This window comes from Bos indicus x Bos taurus, chromosome 15, assembly GCF_003369695.1.
Source record: "Bos indicus x Bos taurus breed Angus x Brahman F1 hybrid chromosome 15, Bos_hybrid_MaternalHap_v2.0, whole genome shotgun sequence".
Classification (NCBI taxonomy): domain Eukaryota; kingdom Metazoa; phylum Chordata; class Mammalia; order Artiodactyla; family Bovidae; genus Bos; species Bos indicus x Bos taurus.
The window spans coordinates 36,061,953-36,083,415 of record NC_040090.1 but is presented as its reverse complement, the minus strand read 5'-3'; the positions used below and the strand labels follow the sequence as shown (position 1 = coordinate 36,083,415).

Below are 21,463 nucleotides of genomic sequence, written 5' to 3'. Positions count from 1 at the left end.
CTGATTTGTCCAGCGCCGCGTTGGGTCCTGCGCTCCAAGGCCGCATCCAGCTTCAAGAAGGCGGTTCCGCTTACCGGTTGAACCGCAAATGGTGAGGCCTCGGCCACCCTGAAGGCCAGGGATGGTACTTGTAGATTGTCTTCAGTTTGGCTTTCCGACCTCATGTCAGGGTTAGGATACGCATACCTGTACTCCATATTAAAATATCAATTAAAATGTCTGAATAAAAGTATTTATAAAGTTATACGAATAAGGAAAGGTAACAATTTGGCATTATAATGGCATGCTTTGCAAAAAGATCATTAAAGTTTATCAATTTAAAATTACAAATATAGTTGGAACTTGTATTACAGATATAACTTTGTATCTAATTTTAATTGATATAACTGAGAGACTAAATGTTTCTTAAGTCCTCAGGAATACAAGCAAGCTTTATGAAGCTTCGGGAACTTCAACTGTAGGGGTTTGATAGCACAGCAATTCTGAGAAGAAAAAAAAAGTTAAACTTTCTGCCCCAAGGAAACTGACTTGGTCTGGGAAGGCAGTTAGGGGAAGGAGGGCCTGGACCTATGAGGGTGTCCAGATAAAAGTCAGAGCAGAGGGCTCTGTGATTCAACATAATATTTTCTAGGTTCATCCATGTTGTATCTTGTATGAGTATTTTGTTCCTTTGACGCCTGAGTAATACTCTGTTGGATGGGTTTTTCACATTTTGTTCATCAGTTTTTAGACATTTGGATTGTTTTTACTTTTTGGCTGTTCTGAATAATGTGTCTATGAATTTTCTTGTACAAATTTTTTTTTTAAATAAACATAGGCTTTTTATTTCTCTTGGGTATACACCTAAGAATAGAATTGCTGGATCATGTATTTACTTTTGTGAAGAAATTCTGGGCTGTTTCCCAAAGTGATTGTAATATTTTGCATTCCCACCAGCTTTGTAAGAAAGGTTTCAGTTTCTCCACATCTTTGCCTGTACTTGTTATTATGTTTTGTTTTCTCTTATAATAACGTGTGAAGTGCTATCTCATCATTATTTTAATTTGCATTTCCCTAAGGACTAATAGTGTTTATCGTCGTTTCATACACTTTACTATCTGTGTACCTTTTTTGAGAAATGTCTATTCATGTCCTTGATCCTTTTTTTAATTGGGTTATTTGTCTTTTTCTGAGATTTTCATATATTCTAAATACAAGTCTTGTATGAGTTCTGTGATTTGTAAATATCTTCTACCATTCTAAGGGTAGTCTTTTCATTTTCTTGATTGCATCCTTTGAGGATTAGATTCTTAATTTTGATGAAGTCCATTTTTTTTGTCACTTGTACTTTTGATGTCATGTCTATGAAGCTTTTGCCTAACCCAAAGTCATGAAGACTTTCTCCTATATTTTTTCTAAAGATTTTATAATTTAACTCTTACACTTTGAGCTATGAGCTATTTTAAGTTCATTTTTACTGTGTGAGATAGAGGTTCTGTTTTATTCTTTTGAGTGTGGATAGCCTGTTGTCTCAGGAACATATTCTTTCCTCATTGAATTGTCTTGACATTGTTGGGAAATCATTAAGGAGTTTTGTGTGTGTATGTGTGTGTGAAAGAGAGAGAGATGGTAGGGTGTAGTTGGGAATGAAATATTTTCAGTGTCTAAATGTTATGTAAGAAAAGATCACCTGGCAGCACTGATCAGGTTGAAGAGGTCTGGAGGTGACAGACAATGCCTAAATCCAGGGAAAATAAATGTCTAATTATTGCTTTAATTTGGAGGAAAATTGCTGAACGAGATTCTACTGAGTATAGATAGAAGACAATGAATTTGTTAATAATTGGTTTTCTCTTCCTGAAATTGATGACAAAGTGTAGGTGGAAATTAAGGATAAGTGAATCACGACATATAGCCAGATCTTTTGCTCTGTTAATGACGTCTATTCAGAAGAAAAGGTAAAATTAAGAGATGAAAAATACGAGTAAGAAGAGAAATGTGAGCTGATATTCAAAGGAGCCCACTGAAGAAACATATTTCCAGGGAAAGTGTCTTGAAGGAACAGAGCAAAAAGCCAAAAAGATAGTTCAAGAGAGTCTTGTTATTAAAGAAGACCAGTATCTAGCAAGGAATAGATTCAAAAGAAGGATGATATCTAGCTCAGGAATTAACTCAAAATTCATTTCATCAAAAGGTTTTTTTAAAACGTGAGGATTAATAAACCAAAGAGTTTATAACATTCCATTAAATACAACTTGCGTTTTCTTTTTCTGAATTGTTTTTGAGAATAGCTATTCCAGAATTTCAAGGTAGAAGTTACACTGCTGCTTTTAGAATGTCTATCTTTCAAGTTCTCCTAACAAGTTTTCCTTGATCTTTCTTATTTCCTTCACTCTATTCCACATTTTTGAATCCCCACTTTATTCAAGCCCAATCCACTCACCCCCACCCCTTAAAAAGATATCTTCATGTGACTATAGATTTGATTTTTACACTTGAAATACAATTTATCACAGAGAAGTTAGTGAAAGGTGAAATATCTGCTTTACAAAGAAACTCTGAGACCCTCGATTTACATCGTTTGCCTAAAATTAACTGGCAGATCAGGTAATGAATAGCTGTTGTCCTGTAACGTATCTGCTCATCTATTTCCTATTGTGTGTGTGTGCTAAGTCCCTTCAGTTGTGTCTGACTTTTTGCAACCCTATGTAGGCCCTGTAGCCCATGAGGGTTCTCTGTCCATGGGATTTTCCAGGCAAGAATACTGGAGTGGGTTGCCATGCTCTCCAGGGGATCTTCCCAACCCAGGGATCAAACCCTCGTCTCTTATGTCTCCTGCATTGGCAGGCAGATTCTTTACCACTAGCACCACCTGGGAAGCCCGATTAATCTATTCCATGGGGTTTGATTTTATTCTCTCACAGGCAATGGAAAATTCAGTTATTTGTATTTTGGATAGATCCGAGGGTGGCTGGATAGCTGGGGACTTGGAAATGCCCAATGCTGAAATCAAGGAGATCAATGACTACTGAAACAGTACAGATGAAACTAAAGCAGTAGAGTGAAAACATGAAGGAACTGATAAAACAAGTTGCTAAGATGGAATGATTAGGCCCACTAACGGCAGCATATTGGAGGAAGGCAGAAGGAGGAATCTGAAATTGATTTTTTCTATTTAAAATTTTTGTTGAAATATAGTTAATTTACAATGCTGTGTTTCAGATGTACAGCAAAGTGATTCAGCTATATATATATATATATATATATATATATATATATATATATGCTGTGCTGTGCTTAGTCTCTCAATCATGTCCAACTCTTTGCAACCCCATAGACTGTAGCCCACTAGGCTCCCATGTACATGAGGATTCTCCAGGAAAGAATACTGGAGAGGGTTGCCATGCCCTTCTCCAGGGGATCTTCCCAACCCAGGGATCAAACCCAGGTCTCCTGCATTGCAGGTGGATTCTTTACCGTCTGAGCCACCAGGGAAGCCCATATATATAAATATACAGACAACACATATGTATGTTTTATGTATATATTCTTTTTTTACATTCCCCTCCATTATAGGTTATTACAAGATATTTAGTGTGGTTCCCTGTTGGTCCTTGTTGGTTACCTATTATATATACAGTGCTGCTGCTGCTGCTGCTGCTAAGTCGCTTCAGTCGTGTCCAACTCTGTGCAACCCCATAGACGGCAGCCCACCAGGCTCAGCCGTCCCTGGGATTCTCCAGGCAAGAACACTGGAGTGGGTTGCCATTTCCTTCTCCAATGCATGAAAGTGAAAAGTGAAAGTGAAGTCACTCAGTCGTGTCCAACTCTCAGCGACCCCATGGACTGCAGCCTACCAGGCTTCTCCATCCATGGGATTTTCCAGGCAAAAGTACTGGAGTGGTGTGCCATTGCCTTCTCCATATATACAGTAGTGTGTATATTTTAATCCCAAATTTCTTAAGATTGATTTTTACATTAAGCCATTGGATAGACAGTGAAGCTGTTCACAAGGTGAGGAATTATGGAGACAAAGCAATTTTCTGGGGGGAAAAAATGCGCATTTGTTGTTGTTTTTTAAACCAAACTAGCATATCTTGAATATCATTCAGATAAGATTAAAAAACTGAGTTCCAAGTAAAATGTAGTCACTAGATTTTACTACAGATTTGTGAGTCAACACACTGTACAAGTGATCAAGCCACAAAATGCAATTATATCCCTAAGGAGTTATGTATGGAATGATGGGAAACAAGAGGCTGAAGAATAACATATTGAACTCTTCAAGGCCAGGGATCATTTCTGTATTCATATGTGTATATCTACAGTGTAGAATAATGTACTAATTATTCAGAATTGGCTTGTGGAAGGAAGTACATGACTTCCTTTTCAGGGATCAGATCACAGAAAGAAAATAATATAGACTCCTCTTTGTCTCCTACAAGTCTGTCAGACTCTGCAACCTGGAGTTATTATTTTTTTATCTTCTCTTGACCCCTGTTGGTTCACTAGAATTATCTGCCTGGACCCTGATCTTGCTTTTATGACTGTAATACTAAACCTTTCTGAAAGGGGGCAACGTTCTGTGATTTCCAGATTGAACCTGTTTTTCTTTTCTCCCACAGGACGGAAACCAGAAAGGAATATATGGATGGGTTTGGGGTGGGAAGTGTCAGCCACTTTGCCTGGTGAACTATATCACAGTTCACAGTGAGCCCTTGTGGGACTCAGGGTAGTGAAGATGCATTACTGAGCAGTTAGCAGATACAGGTCACTGAGCTGAGTATTAAGGATTCATGATCAGTAGGAGTGAGCAAGTATCTATGGTAAGCGAGTTTGGCATGTTCTCAAAGTCAGTGGGGAAGGTGGAGTAAAAAAAGTCTCAGGATTGGTAATTCTTTTTCTAAGTCTTCATATTTTATTACTGAAAACTTGGTTATTGGGCTGCAGGAATTACAGTCTGAGCCGTTAAATTCTGCCTGTTGATTTCATTGTTGGGGTGCTTTGACTCACATGTCTTTCAAATTCTGAACCAGTCTGTGGTGGTGGTTTAGTAGCTAAGTCATGTCAGACTCCTGTGATCCCATGGCCTGTAGCCTGCTAGGCTCCTCTGTCCATGTGATTTTCCAGGCAAGAATACTGAAACGAGTTGCCATTTCCTTCTCCAGGGGATCTTCACGACCCAGGAATCAAACCCAGGTGTCCTGTATTGCAGGCAGATTCTTTACTGAGCTATGAGGGAAGCCCTATTCTGAGGGAACCATTGTGGGAGTTGTAGTATTATGAGCCAAGCTTTCCATCACTGTTGAAAGAACTCAAGTCTTGCCCTCAGGCCGTATAAGATCCATACCCTAGATCATGGAATTTCTAGAGTTTTTCCATACTTAGTCACTCACTATAAAAGCCTCTCCTGTGGAGTTATTGTCAGGCTAGTGAGATTGTCCTTCTCTGACTTCTTTTAACTCTTCCTCTACTCACTTCCTCTACTCAGAATGGCAGGGTGATTTGTCCTTTATGAAGCTTTGGGTTTAGCTGAGGAGGCAAAGACTCTATGTTCCTTTGAACTATAGGAAAGACTTGAGACAAATTGAACTCTATAATACTGAGAATTGTACTGCTCTTCAACAAGATGTTCTGCACTTCTTATATCCAGAGACTTCAAGAAGTAAAACCAGGACAGATTGATATCTGAGACAATGGTGTGCTAGTGTGGTATATCAGTTATCTCCTGAGTCAGACCTAGGAGACAGTAGGAAAAAAGGTATCTCTTTTTAGGTAGTATATGGTATATAAATTATATTTCAATAAAGTGCTAATTTAAATTAAAGAAAAGAAACTGGACTCCTGAAGCAGAAAGAGAAAGAAATGTGAGCTGCGGGCCTCTCAGTCTCCTCTTACCTCATGACTAAATTCCTTTATTCAAGGAATTAATGCCTTAATCCAAGAAGCTGCCTCTCCTATCCGATTTAGCTTCCTGGGCCAGGGTCTGGTGGACAATGAATGGCCTTTATTTACACAACCACTTCATGGCCAGAGATCAGCTCTTCTATGCTTTCTCCGCAAACTTGGGTTACATTTTAAACCTGCAAAATTCTCTACACATCTTTATCCAACATCAGCCAACTACTGAAGTCTGGTGGAGGAGGCAAAACCCTTTGAAGGGAGGATGAAGGCCTCCTGGCTTCACTCGCCTATACCTGCATGTGCAGAAGAAAACAGAAAATAAGAAAAGCTTCTGGGGCTGGGGAAGTGGCAGGAGGAGCCAGAAAAACCTCCTGTAACGTGAATTCAAATACGTTCAGTCATTCCAAGTCTAGAATGCTGCACCATGAATCAGAAAGTGGGAAGAGGAACAAATGTGTGTTCTAAGCAAGAAACAACTGTATCAGGATTTTAAAGAACAGTGCATGCGTGCATGCTAAGTTGCTTCAGTCGTGTCTGACTCTTTGCCATCCTGTGGACTGTAGCCTGCCAGGCTCCTCTGTCCATGGGATTCTCTAGGAAAGAATACTGGAGTGGGTTGCCATGCTGTCCTCTGGGGATCCTCCCCACCCAGGGATCAAACTCACATTTCTTACGTCTCCTGTATTGACAGGCAAGTTCTTTACCACTAGCACTACCTGGTAAGCCCCATTAAGCTATACACTCATCATTTATTATTTGTATGATATTGATCATGTTATTTAACTTTTTAAGTTGAGATTCACAAAACATAAGATTCACCACTTTACAGTGGGCAATTCAGTGGTTTTTAGTGTACGTGGGAAGCCCTTAAAGAGTAGTAGGCTTCAGTAATTCAACAGGCTAATAGATAGTGATACTGAGGGCTCAGCCTCAGTGATCTTTACTTTTCCATCACAATTTAAAGCAAAAACATGCTTACCAATTAAAAATAATTAGAAGAATTGAACTGAAGCATAATTGAGATGTATTTAATAATAAGTTAAGCTTCCCTGGTGGTTCAGTGGTAAAGAATCCACCTGCCAATGCAGAAGCCACAGAAGACATGGGTTCAGTCCCTGGAAGGGAAAGATCCCCTGGAGCAGGAAACGGCAACCCACTTCAGTATTCTTGCTGTGATAATCCCATGGACAGAGGAGCCTGACAGGCTATAGTTCATGGAGTCACAAAGAGTCAGACACAACTGAACACACATGCTTTTACTGTGGAGCATGGGTTCTAGAGCAGGTGGGCTTCAGCAGTTGTGGCACATGGGCTTAGATGCCTATAGCATGTCCGGATCTTCCGGGACCAGGGATTGAACCAGAGCCTGCAGCATTGCAAAGCAGATTGTTAACCACTGAAGCACCAGGGAAGCTCTCAGAGATTTTTTAATGTACTTAATTTTGATATTTCAAAATTATATTTGTTTGTAATCAATTATTGTAAACATTAGGTTAAAACATTAAACTAAAATTTTTTGATTGTTTTCTTTTTTCTCATTAGAAAAATGAAATTGGAGCTTATTGCATGAAATATATAAAATATATATATATAATCAGTTCAGTTCAGTTCAGTCACTCAGTCATGTCTGACTCTTTGCTACCCCATGGACTGCAGCACCCCAGGCTTTCTTGTCCATCAACCAGTTCCTGGAGCTTACTCAAACTCGTGTCCATCATGTCGGTGATGACATCCAACCATCTCATCCTCTGTCCTCCCCTTCTCCTCCTGCTTTCAATCCTTCCCAGCATCAGGGTCTTTTCAAATGAGTCAGTTATTTGCATCAGGTGGCCAAAGTATTGGAGTTTCAGCTTCCACATCAGTCTTTCCAGTCAGGACTGATTTCCTTTAGGATGGACTGGTTGGATCTCCTTGCAGTCCAAGGGACTCTCAAGAGTCTGCTCCAAAACTACAGTTCAAAAGCATCAATTCTAATCAAGACAACCTTATATTAATTATGAGGTGATGAGCTATTGAGTTGGATGAGCTATTAATTAAAGCAACAATACAAATAAAGCTATTTTGTAAAGCATTTATTATATCCCAAGTACTATTAAATGATATATATGTGAATATATACTATAAAATATGTATTTTTCATCAAATCATTAGGAGAAAAGTACTATTAGTATTTTCTTTTAAATATGAGAAAGTTGAGATATAGAGAAGTGAAGTAACTTGCCCAAAGTCAAAAAAATAATGTACAGAAGATTCAGAATTCTAACGAAGATCCAGAACCCAAAACTTCTCCTGTTTTCTCCTCCACATGATAAATGCTAATAATTTCTTTCTATAACTCTCATTATATTGTCTTCAGGATGCAGAAAGCATTGTGGAAAGAAAAATGAACTGAACATTTATTGAATGCTTACTATAATAAATATATTTTCTAATAGTCATGTATGGATGTGAGAGTTGGACCATAAAGAAAGCTGAGTGCAAAGAATTGATGCTTTTGGACTGTGGTGCTGGAGAAGACTCTTGAGAGTCCCTTGGACTGCAAGGTGATCCAACCAGTCAATCCTAAAGGAAATCAGTCCTGGGTGTTCCTTGGAAGGACTGATGCTGAAGCTGAAACTTCAATACTTTGGCCACCTGATGTGAAGAACTCACCCCTTGGAAAAGACCCTGATGCTAGGAAAGATTGAAGGAAGGAGGAGAAGGGGATGATAGAGGATGAAATGGTTCGATAGCATCACCAGCTCGATGGACATGAGTTTGAGCAAGCTCTGGGATTTGGTGATGGACAGGAAAGCCTGGCATGCTGCAGTCCATGGGGTTGCAAAGAGTCAGACATGACTGAACAATTGAACTGAACTGTTTATGTCATCTTCATCTTCTTTGCAGATGAATAGAAAGTGAAGTTCACAGGGACTATGCAACATCTAGAATTGAATAAGCAGTAGATCCTGGCTTTAACTCACCATCCTGGCACCTAGCACAGTTCTTTCTTCTACTTGACACTGAATCCCAGGGCTGAGAGGAGCTCACTCAAAGAAGAATAAATTTTGAGCATAAATGTGGTATTAAAAAATCTTTAAAATACAAATGTTATGCACATACACACATACTACATAATTGCTATGTATAGGTGCTTATGTTTGAAGCAATAGTGATAGAACCTTTCAAAATAACCTCTTTCCTCAAGGAATACATTCTAGACAGGGTATAAAGTCACCAACATTAAAAAGGAAAACTCTAATAAACACGAAGGCATATTCTCAGGACCCAACAAAATAGATGAAAAGAGTAAAAAATCTGCCTGCCAAAGCAAGAGACGCAAAAGATGCAAGTTTGATGCTTGGGTCAGAAGATCCCCTGGAGGAGGAATGGTAACCCACTCCAGTGTTCTGGCCAGGAAAATCCCATGGACAGAGGAGCCTGTTGAGCTATAGTACATGGGGTTGCAAAGAGTAGGACATCACTGAGAACAAGAAAAATAATGAGTTATTAAAGAATATGTAAGTCTCTGTCTATTATATAAGAGTATGTATTTGACTTATTTTAATTGTGAGTATAATTTTCAAATACAAAACATATTCGGATGGAAAAGACTACTCTGTTCCTATACAATTATCTACATTTTGAGGAAAGCTTTGTAACAGGTAAAAGTGGCCCAGGCTTATTTGATAAAAGTTTTTGAAATGGTATTTTCATATTTGAAGTGAAGTGAAAGTCGCTCAGTCATGTTCAACTCTGTGAGTCTTTTCCAGTGAGTCAATCTTCACATGAGGTGGACAAAGTATTGGAGTTTCAGCTTCAGCATCAGTCCTTCCAAGGAACACCCAGGACTGATCTCCTTTATGATGGACTGGTTGGATCCCCTTGCAGTCCAAGGGACTCTTAAGAGTCTTCTCCAACACCACAGTTCAAAAGCATCAATTCTTTGGCACTCAGCTTTCTTCACAGTTCAACTCTCACATCCATACATGACCACAGGAAAAACCATAGCCGTGACTAGATGGAACTTTGTTGGCAAAGTAATGTCTCTGGTTTTGAATATGCTATCTAGGTTGGTCATAACTTTCCTTCCAAGGAGTAAGTGTCTTTTAATTTCATGGCTGAAATCACCATCTGCAGTGATTTTGGAGCCCCAAAAAATAAAGTCTGACACTGTTTCCACTGTTTCCCCATCTATTTCCCATGAAGTGATGGGACCAGATGCCATGATCTTCGTTTTCTGAACATTGAGTTTTAAGCCAACTTTTTCACTCTCCACTTTCATCAAGAGGCTCTTTAGCTCTTTTTCACTTTCTGCCATAAGGGTGATGTCATCTGCATATCTGAGGTTATTGATATTTCTCCCAGCAATCTTGATTCCAGCTTGTGCTTCTTCCAGCCCAGCGTTTCTCATGATGTACTCTGCATAGAAGTTAAATAAGCAGGGTGACAATATACAGCCTTGACGTACTCCTTTTCCTATTTGGAACCAGTGTGTTGTTCCATGTCCAGTTCTAACTGTTGCTTCCTGACCTGTCTACAGGTTTCTCAAGAGGCAGGTCACGTGGTCTGGTATTCCCATCTCTTCCAGAATTTTCCACCGTTTATTGTGATCCACAGTCAAAGGCTTTGTCATAGTCAATAAAGCAAAAATAGATGTTTTTTTGGAACTCTCTTCCTTTTTCCATGATCCAGCAGAGCCACATTTAGTTGGTGATAAATGGATGTGTTTATTTCACCTACTATGATGCTGTGTTAGCATCTCTGAACTTGGATATTTAAACGTGTAATTATGGACATGTATAGCTGATAATAAAAAGAAATATCCGAAGGGACTGTGAATTTATAAGCATGACAGTTTTCAGGGGTTCCCATTGTGAGAAAGATGTTGAACTGGAAAATCTAAATGAAAAAATTATATGTGTGATTAATTACCACATCAAGGAGAAAATGAAAGTAGATACAGAGAAAAGTCCTATTTATATGGTAGATTTCAGGTAAGTTAGATCATTTCCCCTAATTAGATTTTCCTTGAATTAGAGGGGAATCAGGAGCTATTTGAATAATAGATGGAAGAAAGGGGGTTGGGTATTACTATAGATTTCCAAGTCAAATGTGGATTTGAGTAGAACATATATTTACATTATTGGAATATGGATGATAATAACACAGGGATAAATGGAAGATGTAGAGATGAGACATATAGAAAGGAATTAAGTTGAAGTCAAGTCGGGAGCATTTATTTAGATTCTTTGATAAGATATGAAAACAGCTGTTTAGCCCCTTCCAAGATCTGCTTGGTCCTCACTCCATAAATAATGGGATTGAGCATAGGTGGGATGACCACATAGAGATTGGCCAGGAGGATATGAACATAGCGTGGGATGTGTCTCCCCCAAAACCTATAGGCAAAGACAGAAAAGAGTGCAGGGATATAGAAGAGTAAGATGACGCAGATGTGGGAGCCACAAGTGCTCAGGGCTTTGGACCGGGCATCTTGAGAGGAGAGGTGGAAGACAGCTCGGAGGATGTGAATGTAGGAAACAGCAATAAGGATGATGTCCAGGCCAGTGGAGAGCAGAGCAGCTGCCAAGCCATACCAGACGTTGATGGAGATATCAGAACAGGACAGACGGGCAATGCCCATGTGCTCACAAAATGTGTGCGCAATGATATTGACCCGGCAGTAGTGCAGGCGCTTGAGGAGAAAGATAGATGGAAACATGATGATGAAGCTGCGGGCCAGTGTGGCAGCCACGATCTTCCCAATGGTTGTGCTGGTGAGGATTGTGGCATATCTCAAAGGGGAGCAGATGGCCACATAACGGTCAAAGGCCATGGCCAGGAGGACTGCAGACTCAGCCACAAAAAGGAAGTGGATGAAGAACATCTGGGTTAGGCAGCCATCAAAGGAAATGTGGGTAGAACTTAGCCAGAAGTTGGCCAGGGCTTTGGGCATGGTGGATGTGGAGAGTAAGACATCAGTACTGGCCAACATGGACAGGAATATGTACTTGGGCTCATGCAGGCTTGGCTGGGAGAGGATGACACAAATTAAAATGCTGTTGCCTGCCAGGGCAGCTACATACATGGTGCAGAAGGGGATTGAGAGCCAGATGTGTAGGTCCTCCAGCCCAGGGATACCAAGAAGGAAGCAGCCTGCCAGGCGAGTATCAGAGTTGTTCACAGCAGCTGTGTTGTTAGCAGACAAAAAGGCCATAATTTTCTGCAGAGATCTCACCTGTGCCATAGGGGAAAAATAGCATCAGACTTTGTATTTATTAGCAGAGTGCACATAAAGGTTTGCAATCAGCCACCAGGTCTGCACACACTCACAGATCCTACAACCATGATGGGTTCTGCACACATGCATATTCTCTATAGAAAATCACACCCAATGTCTGTGCAGAGTACACAGTTCTAGACCCTGTCCACAGACAGTCTCAGTGTTGTCATTCAGACCCTCTACCCCATTTGGCTATAAGACTTTCAGGCATCTTCTGAGTTTGAAAACACTGTGGCTCTGAAGTGTGGTGCTATCACCTAGAATATGAAGGAAGGTGTGGAGCTGTGGAGCAATGCTTCTTAAAGTGCCATCCCCAGGCTAGCATCGTCAGCATCACCAGGGAACTTGTAGGTTCTTGGACCCTGCCACACACCTAATGAATCAGAAACTGGAGCAGCAGTCTCTATTTTAGCAAGATCACAAGGTGATTCTGATTACAGCTAACGTTTATGAACCAATGTTGTAAGAATGTCTTTACTTTCTTCCCTTTCTAGTCTAGATGTCTGTCTCACAGGACTGATAACTTCTCCATCCCAATTAGTTTCTGCTGCATTCTCTGGGAAAATACTTAAATTTCATATAAATCTAACTGGTGCTTCCCTCAACTCACATAGTCAGTTCAGTCACTCAGTCGTGTTTGACTCTTTGCGACCCCATAGACTGCACTACGCCAGGCCTCCCTGTCCAACATCAGCTCCCAGAGCTTACTCAAACTCCTGTCCATTGAGTCGGTGATGCCATCCAACCATCTCATCCTCTGTCATCCCCTTCTCCTCCCACCTTCAATCCTTCCCAGCGTCAGAGTCTTTTCAAATGAGTCAGTTCTTCGTATCAGGTAGCCAAAGTATTGGAGTTTCAGCTTCAGCATCAGTCCTTCCAATGAACATTCAGGACTGATTTTCTTTAGGATGGACTGTTTGGATCTCCTTGCTGTCCAAGGGTCTCTCAAGAGTCTTCTCCAGCAACACAGTTCAAGAGCATCAATTCTTCAGCACTCAGCTTTCTTTATAGTCTAAATCTCACATCCATACATGACTACTGGAAAAACCAAAGCTTTAACTAGTCAGGATGTGAAGAAAATGACACAGTCATATCAGTGGTCTTTAACATGTTAGACCACTTGCCCCCTCAGTCCTATTAAATTATTCTCATGACTATAAAGCTTTTAACTGCTGCCCAAATTCCTTCTTCTCAGCTGAATGTCCCTCCTACCTAACTGAAACTTAAAGACTGTCAGGAGCCAACTCCTCATCTTATTATTCCACTCCTGTAAATTTGTCTTATCTCTGTAAGTGTCCGTGTCTCCTTTCCTCCACTGTCAGAGGAAGCAGTGATGATGTCTTTTTTGCATTTCAATATCTCCTCTCTTAGAACTATATTTTACTTTACCTAGGCATGAGAAAGCTCCCTTATCTATGTATTTGTTTATTTAGAGAGTACAAAGACAATATAAATCAATTGTATTTTTATACTAGCAGCAAACAACTATAAGACTAAATTGAAAATTTTCTTTTTATATTTAACTCAAATTTTCAAAGCCTCTGCACTAAGAATTGCAAAATATTGCTAGAAGAATTTTTTTTTAATGAAAATAAATGTAGAAGTGTAGGGTTTCCCTGGTAGCTCAGCTGGTAAAGAATCTACCTGTAATGCAGGAGACCCTGGTTTGATTCCTGGGTCAGGAAGATCCCCTGGCAAAGGGATAGGCTATCCATTCCAATATTCTTGGGCTTTCCTGGTGGCTCAGACAGTAAAGAACCTGCCTGCAATGTGGGAGACCTGCGGTCAGTCCCTGGATTGGGAAGATCCCCTGCAGGAGGGCATGGCAACCCACTCCAGTATTCTTGCCTGGAGAATCCCCGTGGACAGAGAAGCCTGGCAGACTGCAGCCCATGGGGTCACAAAGAGATGGACATGACTGAGAAGTGTACCATGTACACAGAATGGAAAACCCAATTGTTAAAACATCAATTTTCTCAAAATAAATATATAGCTTTAAAATTTAATTTTCCAGCTTTATTGAGGTATAATCAACAAATAAAAATGGTGTATATTTAAGGTATACAGCATGATAACATATGTATACAATATGAAATGATTGCTACAACCAAGTTAGTTAACATACCCATTACCTCACACAGTTGCCATTTTAATTTTGTGCCTTATCTCAAGTAATTTTTGAAACAAGCTGGATACACATATACACACACCAAAAAACCCACAAAACCCCCATAAATATATGCATATGTGGGGCTTCCCTGGTGGCTCAGATGGTAAAGAATCTGCCTTCAAGGCAAGAGACCCAGGTTTGATTCCTGGGTAGGGAAAATCCCCTGGAGGAGGAAATGGCTGCCCAGTCCAGCATTCTTGCTTGGAGAATTCGATGGGCAGAGGAACCTGGCAGACTATAGTCCATGCGGTCACAAGGAGTCAGACATGACTGAAGTGGCAGTGCGTGCATATGCATATGCTCACTTGCATGCATGCTAAGTCACTTCAGTCATGTCTGACTTTTTGCGACCCCATGGACTGTAGCCTACCAGGCTCCTCCATCCATGGGATTTTCCAGGCAAGAGTACTGGAGTGGGGTGCCATTTCCTTCTACAGGAGATCTTCCCAACCCAGGGATCGAACCTGGGTCTCCTGAATTGCAGGCAGACGCTTTACTGTCTGAGCCACCAGAGAAGCTATAAATATATGTAAAGTATGTATGTGTATTTTCAAGAATAATTTCCCCACCTAATCTCCGAATCAACCTTCTTTCCTACCTTCTCAGGGACTTTGTTCCATCAGTTATCCCTTCTCTTATTTATCAGTGGTCACTCCTAATTTCCTGAATCAGGATTATTTATGAACATTCATATATTTTTAGTCTTAAAAGCAAACAAGAACTTTAGCAGCTACAGTAAAATTTCTTATTCACCTAGTCTGTCTCACTACTTTCTGTTCTGTCTCTCTCCTTTTCTTCAAAGTCACGCTTTTTGGTAGATGCTTCTTTTGGCTTTGATGTCTTTACCCTCCACTGGTTCTTCTCTTGCCCCTGACCTTTCTTTCTATCCTCATGAAGGGCTCCTCTGTCCCTGAAGGAGGGTTTGGTGTTAGTACTTTCTATGGTTGTCTCTGTGCTTCCCTTACTTTTCAATCTACCTGGCCAATTTTGTCACCTGCCTTAGGTTCATTTACTCTGCTTGTAATAAGACATCCCAAATCTATAACTGCCATTTATATTGCTTTCCAGGCTCCAGATCTAATTATTCGAAGACCTCCCAACTGGTATCCTAGCCTTTAGTCCTTCTAGTCTCTAAACCAGTCTCCATAAATAAATTATATTTCCTAAAGATAATTTTGAGTACTCTGCTTACTTGATCACTGATACTAATTTCCCATTGCCTAACAGAATCATGGTCTATGCTTTCTCCACTGATACTGGTCAAGAGCCATGTCTCTGAAGTGTCTCTTCTTTCTTGGTGGTCTTTTATACATTCCACTCCCTCTATCTCCATCCTCTCCTTTAATCTAGCCAATTTAAATATCTCATTCAAGAAGACTTTTCTCATTTCCTAAGACTGTGTTATGTACTTCCTCTGTACTCCTATATTCCCCTGTAGTTATGTATTTCTCTCTCTAGGATTTATCACACTGAAACATTTTTAGCCTCAATATATTATCAGCTTCCTAAGGGTCAAGGCTGTATCTTATTCACCGATGTCTGGGACAGAGTTGACATGTAGCAAATGTTAAAGGAAAACAAGAGAATATGTAAGTTTCCACCCACTCAACCATGGAAGTTCACACGGTGAAGGACACAAGCAAATATTGTAAAAATCACGGATTTATAATCATAGATCTTCTGTGCTCACATTCTTTCCTTGTGTGTGCATTGTGCTCGTTCTTTCTACAGCATCATTCCACATGCTCATCCTCTACTACATGCACCCACCTTTGTCAGTCACATCAGCGCCTGCACAAAATTTTCTTCTGTCATTTCAGTTCCCCTTCTAATAGGCAGACTCTGTTCACATTATCTCTCTATCACTCATTTATGTGATTTCTGCTTCCTTCCAATTCAGGTACCTATTGTTGTTGCCACATCCCCAAACCAAGCAACCAAGCAAACCAGAGCAACTCCAACCACTCTGCTTAAAGTTTCTCTCTAGCAACCTCTGTTTTCAGAACTTTCACTTTTAAAATAGCTGATTTCCATTTCCTTGCCCACTGATTCCTGCTTCTGTCATCTTTGGCAAAATTGCAAGAAAAAGTATCCCTTATATATCAATGAATTTTCCCCACCTGTTTTTGAATCCTTTATCTGACTGCCCTGTCCAGGAAATTTGTCCTTTTTAAGTGATCCCCCAAATGCAGCAAAATAAATTTTTGTTTTTCCTTAATGTCTGAGGATAGAACCTCTATATCATTTATGATTCTTGCATCATCCTCAGGAACCAAAGATCACTTAGTCATCTACCTCTCTATCCTTACCTAGAGAGTGATCTTCCAAACTGCCCTTCTCTCTTCTGACTTCCCAGGAAAACACAATTCACTCCAGCTACTCTAGACTTTTTTTCCCATCAGCCCTCTACTCCTCCTTGAACACTGACACAAAACTTTCCACTTACCTGGTTCCTATTCTGCATCCATTCCTTCATAGTAATAGCCTTCTCTCCATCCTGAAATATCTAATCCAAACTTACCTTCCCAAGGCAACCTTCTCAGACTCACAGTTGCTTCAGTATTTCATGTACAACTTAGGCTTCTTTAATATATAGAATTGAAGCTCACACTTTGCCTCATATGGTGTTTATTCCCTCGTCTCCTTTGGGAGCACAGATTCTCCACCCTTTCCGTCATTCCTTTCCTCAGCTCCAACTTCATCCTGTATACCATTTGGACCAATATGCCTCTGTTCAACATGATCTAAGGCACACAGGAATATGGTATAGAGCTAGATGGAAGAGAGCCATTGACAGATAATCTGGGCATCTAAGAGGAGGTGGTCAGCACCAGCTCTGAGGCTCTTAGCCTGAATGTTTCATTGAACTTGTTTTTGTATTACCCATTCCAATACTAGAACTCTTTCACACTTTTAATCCTACCCCTTCTCTCTCTCTCTTTCCATTGTCCTTCCTAAAGCATTTCCTCTTAGGCTTCTTTTATTCATCACCTTTTTTTTTTTTCCAAATCCATGTTTGTACTTCACCTTCGTGCTTTCTCATCACTCCTCCACTGTCTCTAAAAGTCTAGTATATTCATATGTCATCCTAAAAGAAAGAGTATGTAGTGATTGCTCGTTCAAAAATCTGACAAAGGGGAATTTACCTGGCAATCCAGTGGTTGAGATGCTGTGGTTCCCCTTCAGGGGATCAAGTGTGTTTGATCCCTGGTCAGGGAACTAGAATGTGGCCAAACTTAAAAAATTTTTTAAATGAATATTGTGTGATTTTTTAAAAATCTGACAAGGCTTGACCCTTTCTTTGAGCTAGCATTTTAAGTCAAGAGAGGAAGGAATTGTGCCCTCTTACCATGAGAAGCTATCAGTAATTATAATAAAACAGTGGGTATACCATGCTGTGGGAGTCAGAGGCTAAAAGAATAATTCTGCCTGGTGTTTCTAAGAGAGGCTTCACAGAGTGTCAAATTGCAGTTCAAGCTGTAAAGGATGAGTGTGTGTGTACACTTGTGTGTGTGGGAGGGCATGTGTATGAGTTTATTGTGGGTGCTGCTTGAGACAATGAAGGTGAAAAGACTTTCCAAATGAAATAGTACTTTGGTGAATTTGGACAGAATGATAAGAGTGGAATTAGAATACTAGAAATAAAACAGAGATAGCAGAGACTAGAATTCAGGAGATAGGAAATAGTATTAATCTGTCTTAGGATCTTCCACACTTAGAATGACTCCTCTTTTGGAGCCAAGATTTACTTAATTTTATTTGTCAATTGAGATAAAATTCACCTTTTTAAAATATACAATTCAGTGGCTTTTAGTATATTCACAGGTTTGTCGAATCATGGCCCCTATTCCCAGAACATTTCCTATACCCTGCAAATAATTGACATGCCTGAGAGTAGTCACAGCTCAGACCTTATTCCTGTCAGTTCCTGGAAATGCTAATTTGTTTTTGATAGGTTTACCCATTCCAGACATTTTATAGAATAAAGAGTCCTGTAATTTATGATAAAGATATTATTAACATCTTACATTAGTATGACACATTTGTTATAATCAATGAGCCAATATTGATGCATTAGTATTAATTAAGGTAAATATATGGCAAGAGTGAAAGTTGCTCAGCCGTGTCCAACTCTTTGCGGCCCCATGGACTATACAGTCCATGGAATTCTCCAGACCAGAATACTGGAGTCGGTGGCCTTTCCCTTCTCCAGGGGATCTTCTCAACTAAGGGATCGAACCCAGGTCTTCTGCATTACAGATGGATTCTTTACCAGTTAGGCCGCCAGAGAAGCCCTTAAAAATATGTTAACCGAAGTCAATTTCTGATATAATTTGTATCAGAAGTATATATTCTGTTTATAGTGTATTTGCAGTAGAATATTGGTATGTAATTCTTTAAGATTATTTATATAGATACATTTATAGAATATCAATAATAGACTATAGAATTTATGCATTCATATATATCTTTTTTTATATACAACAGCTAACAGTAATTAATATCTTTTGAACATTTAGTATATGTTTTGTAAGTTCAGGAAATAACTCATGTTTTTTCAGAAGAGCTGCATCTTAATATTACTTATTTTGGTATAGCATTCTAGAATGGCATATATCTGCTGCATTTACAACAATCACTTTATAATTAAGAATATGTGTTCCAAAGAATTATAATCTTCTTGGTTTAATAGAGAGGACAGTCAATAGTAAAGATAGTGTCTATTTCTGTGACTCACTGTTTCTTAGGGACATCTTATCAAATAGTCTCTGTCAAGAACTGTAAGTGTCTGAAATTGTACTCTACTTGCAAGACAGCAAGTTAGTCTGTTACAGTTTCATGAGGCTGGTAAAAAACACAAAACTTCTGGGTCAGAGACAGTACATTTTAGCCCATACAGAAATGACAGATTTCTTTAGTTTTTACCTAATGTTCTTTTTTTGTTGTTGTTCCAGAATTTCACCCAGGAAACCTCATTACATTTAATTTCATGTCTCCTCAGACTCTTTTGGATGCAACAGTTTAGTTCATAAATGTTTTCAGTCTTTTAATATTTTAATTTTATTTTAAAAAATAGCTCTTTTGTATATATGTTATATGCTTTTATTTTAAAATGTTATATTTTTTACATTGTTAAAATGGATGAATTTGTTGTTACTGTGAGCTCAGTTTGATTTTTTTGCCATGAAATATCAACTGTGACATATTGAAATGAGAGAAAGACAGTTTCATGTAAGGAACTGAGAGATCTTCATGAACTCACTCACATGGCCAGAGTCAAAAGAATAGGTAATTTTTAGGGAAGCAGAATTTTATTTTACCCTTTTTAAAAAATCTATCTTAATTGATACACCAAGCCAACAAGCATATAGCCACTCTGTTCTGTTTCTCCTTATAATATTCTGGACTTGATATACCTTTGCATTTATAGTAAAATGCAAAGAATAGTTAGCAATACAAAACTACAATGTATTTCAGCCCTTTCTGCAATATGTAAAGTGTGGTCTGCATTATATATCCATTACACTGTCATAAAATACAATTCAAGTATGAAAGGTCTCTGTATGACACTGGGATCTATGATAGTTTTTTTTTTTTTGCAAAACATTAACATAATCAATAAAATGAAAGTATGGTAAGTGAGAAAAAAGGATGTCAAGAGTGTTTAGGTTTCTACCATAAGTAGCTGGATGTTAATAATTCATCTCCAGCCATGTGGTAGGCGTATACTAAACAGACAATGACCTAAGGGAGTGGTTTGTGTAATAAAAGTTTACCTCATCTTGCTCAGAAGTCACTGAGTTTTTTCAGTCCAAAAAATATCTCATTACAGTAACACGTAGAGACCAGAAAGTCTCATTCAGTGAAATAGAAGATGATGCAATGATCCAGAAAGACCCTCACTTGATGGAGTAGTTGGGGCTGAGAAACCAAATGAATCAGAATTTGGAGGACTTTGAAAGACTGATAGTCACATCTGTCCTGCAACCATATCTTCTGGAACTAACTAGCATCCCTAACCAATCAACTGTCTTTTCTCCAACAGTTCCTAAAAGCATCTTCTGGGACCTAGAATTTGCAATGTCATCATCATACTGTTCTTCTGATTCAGATCCAGGTGCCTATCTACTTTAATTCATTATTCTTTCAAAAAGTGTTTTTTGATTGTCTATAAATGGCTAGTCTACACAAGCCATACTCTGAAGAATCCTAGCACATTTTGGTTTCTCGCCTCTGTCTAAAACTCAGAGGGGGGACAAATTGAGAGAGTAGTACTGAAACATATGCATTACTATATGTAGTACAGACAGCTGGTGGGAAGTTGCTGTATAACATAGGGAGCTCAACGCAGTGCTCTGTGACAACCCATGGGGTAGCATGAGGGGTAGGTGGGAGAGGGATTCAAGAGGGAGGGGATATATGTATACTTATGGCTGATTTGGCTTCCCTCGTAGCTCAGTCGGTAAAGAATCTGCCTGCAGTGGAGGAGACTTGGGTTCGATCTCTGGGTTGGGAAGATTCCCTGGAGAAGGAAATGGCAACCCAGTCCAGTATCCTTGCCTGAAAAATCTCATGGACACAGGAGCCTGGTGGGCTGCAGTTCATGGGGTCATAAAGAGTCAGGCACGACTGAGCAACTAACACTTCACACTTATGGCTGATTCACATTGTTGTACGGCAGAAACCAACATAACATTGTAAAGCAAATATCTTCCAACTAAAAATAAACTGAAAAGAAAACCTAGAATCGTATCCTATGAGTGAATGCTATCATTTATAGACTACGAAAATGATAGACAATTAGATACTAATAGTACTGACTTGGAACTGAAGTCCCGGGAATCCCCCTACTTTTAGAGCACTCATTTTTCAGAGTCCCTGCTATCCATCCCCTGAGCAAACCACCATGAGGTAAAAGTCATGCCAACCATATGTGTTTGTCTTTCCTGGCTGGAATTAAATTTGTTTCTCCCCATGCTTCATCTTCTGACCTGGGTACCCTTCTTTTTCTTTTTATATATCTTCCTCAATTGTTCTTTCCTGCATCTTGCTGTTATTACCCTTGGAGTTCTCCGTGACAACCTCTCTCCTGACTTTCTAACTCAGCACTAAACTCAAAATCAGAGGCCTGTGAATGTTATCTG

The 21,463-nt window shown here is 39.5% G+C and overlaps 1 protein-coding gene and 1 long non-coding RNA gene across 2 annotated transcripts; one reads left to right on the top strand and one right to left on the bottom strand.

The window, feature by feature from the left end:
• Positions 1–9: 9 nt before the first annotated feature.
• Positions 10–20,809, top strand: LOC113905597. Its single transcript, XR_003514689.1, has 3 exons — positions 10–91; positions 20,365–20,436; positions 20,774–20,809. It is a non-coding gene; the product is annotated as an uncharacterized LOC113905597 (long non-coding RNA).
• Positions 11,102–12,112, bottom strand: LOC113905593 (olfactory receptor 52B6). Its single transcript, XM_027563112.1, has one exon. The coding sequence runs from the start codon at positions 12,110–12,112 to the stop codon at positions 11,102–11,104; it is 1,011 nt and encodes a 336-aa protein (XP_027418913.1).
• Positions 20,810–21,463: the final 654 nt, after the last annotated feature.